This window comes from Lipotes vexillifer, unplaced genomic scaffold, assembly GCF_000442215.2.
Source record: "Lipotes vexillifer unplaced genomic scaffold, Lipotes_vexillifer_v1.1 scaffold1106, whole genome shotgun sequence".
In the NCBI taxonomy this organism is placed as follows: Eukaryota; Metazoa; Chordata; class Mammalia; order Artiodactyla; family Lipotidae; genus Lipotes; species Lipotes vexillifer.
The window spans coordinates 755,793-758,516 of record NW_006776601.1 but is presented as its reverse complement, the minus strand read 5'-3'; the positions used below and the strand labels follow the sequence as shown (position 1 = coordinate 758,516).

The following is a 2,724-nucleotide window of genomic DNA, read 5'->3' as shown; positions in this document are numbered from 1 at the left end:
TCCCTACCTTATAACATTGCACTTTTCGCTTAGATTCCAGGATACTTTATTTACCTAGTTTTATTCCACCTTTACAGCCATTCTTTTTCAGTCCCCTTTGCTCGCTCCTCTACATTTCACTGGACTTAAAACACCGGCATGCTCAAAGACAGACTCCTTAAACCTTTTCTGTTTTCTATTTATATTCAAGCCCTACATGAAATCAGCCAGCCTCATTACCTTAAATGCCTTTTGTAATCTAATGGGTCATATATTTATATTTATAGTCTGGCCTATCCCCAAATTCCTGACATAGGTATCCAGTTATAGGTATATGACATACACTTGGATGTCTAATAAGTATCTCAAACTTATGTTCCAAACTGAGTTCCTAATATTCCTTTCCTTTCTCCCACAGTCTTTCCCATATCTGTTAATGGCAATTCCATCCTTCCAGTTTCTCAGGTCAAAAGCATTAGAATCAATCTTGACCACTGTATCTCTTTCACACTCGAACTCCAACTTACTGGCATATTCTGTTGGCTTGACCTTTGTAATATACTCAGATTCTGACCATTTCTCACCCTTTATACTATTACCACCTGCTTTGAGCAAGCCTCTATCCATTTCTCACCTGAATTATTGTACTAACCTTTTAACTGCTCTCCTTTCTTCCAACCTTGACTCCCTTTAGGATATACCTAGCATGAAGAGTGATCCTGTTAAATGGAAATTAGATTATATTACTCTATTCTCAAAATCTTCCCATCTCATACCAAGTAAAAGTCTAAGTCTTTACTGTGTCCTACAAGAACCTACATGACTTAGTTCCGTATTCTCTCTGATCTCATCTCCTATAAGTCTGCCCGTAACTGCTCCAGAAGGTCAAGATCTGTGAATAGTTTGAGATTTTACTTTACTTGCAAGCTAATAAATTTAAGTTGCCAGTTTCATGGATGCTGATAGAAGACGTGAGACTCTTGGATCAGAGATAAAGGATAATCACAGTTGCCAGAATATTTTGTGCTGGTTTCCTGAGCCTTAATTCCACAGTACAATGCAAAGAATGTGTACTTCTGAAATAGTAGAGGCTATATTTTGGACTTCCTGAGTTTTTTTAAAAAATCATGTTACATCATCTAAACATGTTTTTTAATTTTAAATACTTTATAAAGTACTTTCTAAATGGAATGTATTTTTATAACACCCTTCCTAAGTCTCTGGTACATGTACACTCCTGAGGTATATCAGCCTGGGATAACTTCCTTACTCTCTCTACATGATGTCAAAGGAGAAAGGAAAGAAAAGGCTGCTAGGGCGCTGCTTAGGGGAGAATCTGGAAATGTCCAAAGGTCAGTCTACCCCAAGTTACTTCCTAAGCTTCATAGTATCTTGTCTCTGGGACTGGTAAAAATCACCCATAGGTAATAGTCTGGCATGGATATTCAACCTTGGAGATTCTAGGTGAGTAAACCATTTTTCTGTATAAAAGATGCATAAGCCTGCCTAAACACCAAAGCTAGTTTGGATTTTTTTTTAATACAATCAAAATTGCTAGCATGAACTCTAGATATTTAAATTTCATGAAATATTCTGAGTGTTCATTTTCAGAAGAAGAAAAATAGCATTTTCTAGTGAATGAGTCTATAAAATAAAGAAGTAGAATCAGTTGGCATTTTTTTTTCAGCTGGTTATTCAATAAATTAAAATTATAAATTTTCTAAAATTTGCTCTTTAAAAAAATATTTTAATGAATACTATATAGTATAGTGAAAGGATACTGGATTAGGAATTAGGAAACCTGAGTTCTAGTCCAGGCTCAGCCACTGACTTGCTATGTGACCTGGCCCGTCTCATCATTTTTCTGGGTCTCTGTTTTCTCATTAATATGAGAGGATTTGACAAGTTGATGTCTTAGACTCCTTTTAGACCCTACCTTTTATGATTCCAAGTTATTGCAACTGATGAACTCACAAATCTACTGATTTATGTATAATACTGCAATATTATGACACTATAGATATGAATTATCATAATATAAAACATTTATCGCCCATAGATGAATAGCAGCTGTTTTAGAATTTCATGTGCCAGTGATATGAAATTGTTTTTATAGGTACATTCCTCTCATTGAAAGGAGCTGTCCTAACATTCTCCTGTATGGACCGAACTGGCAGATTAATGCAACCACCATATGAAGTCTGGAGGGATCCAAACAACATAGATGAAAATGAGAAATCTTGGAGAAGAAAGCTGGTCATGAACTGCCCCTCTCCATCCCAAGAAATAGATCATCAGTATACAATAATCTGCTCAGAAAAACAAGCCAAAGTCTTCTCACTGCCTTCTCAGACTTGCCTCTATGTTCATAACATCACCGAGACATCTTTTATACTGCAAGCAGATGTGGTGGTCATGTGTAACAGTGCCTGCTTGGCATGCTTTTGTGCCAATGGGCATATCATGATAATGAGGTACTTGCCTTCTTTATAAATTATCTGGTAATCATAACAGTGCAAACAAGGTACAATTATGAAAAGTATATGTGTAATGTGCAAGATGTTATCAAGAAGCAACCTGAGATCATTGTTTCATTATGTTTGTGAATGTTTTATTGCTCAAAACTTTGAGGAGACTTTGAGTTTTTATTTGTTTTTGTTTGCTTTTTGTTTTTGTTTTTGCTAAAAATGCTTTGCATTGTGAATGAAATATGTTAATTGACATCAAGGAATCTAAGGAAAGAGT

At 35.6% G+C, this 2,724-nt stretch overlaps 1 protein-coding gene across 1 annotated transcript in view; it reads left to right on the top strand.

The window, feature by feature from the left end:
* Nucleotides 1–2,724, top strand: part of STXBP5L (syntaxin binding protein 5L) — a 401,935-nt gene that overhangs the window by 388,951 nt on the left and 10,260 nt on the right. Inside the window, exon 23 of the mRNA XM_007450522.1 lies at nucleotides 2,096–2,453. Coding sequence (XP_007450584.1) covers nucleotides 2,096–2,453 — 358 coding nt within the window. The remainder of the gene's footprint in view (nucleotides 1–2,095; nucleotides 2,454–2,724) is intronic.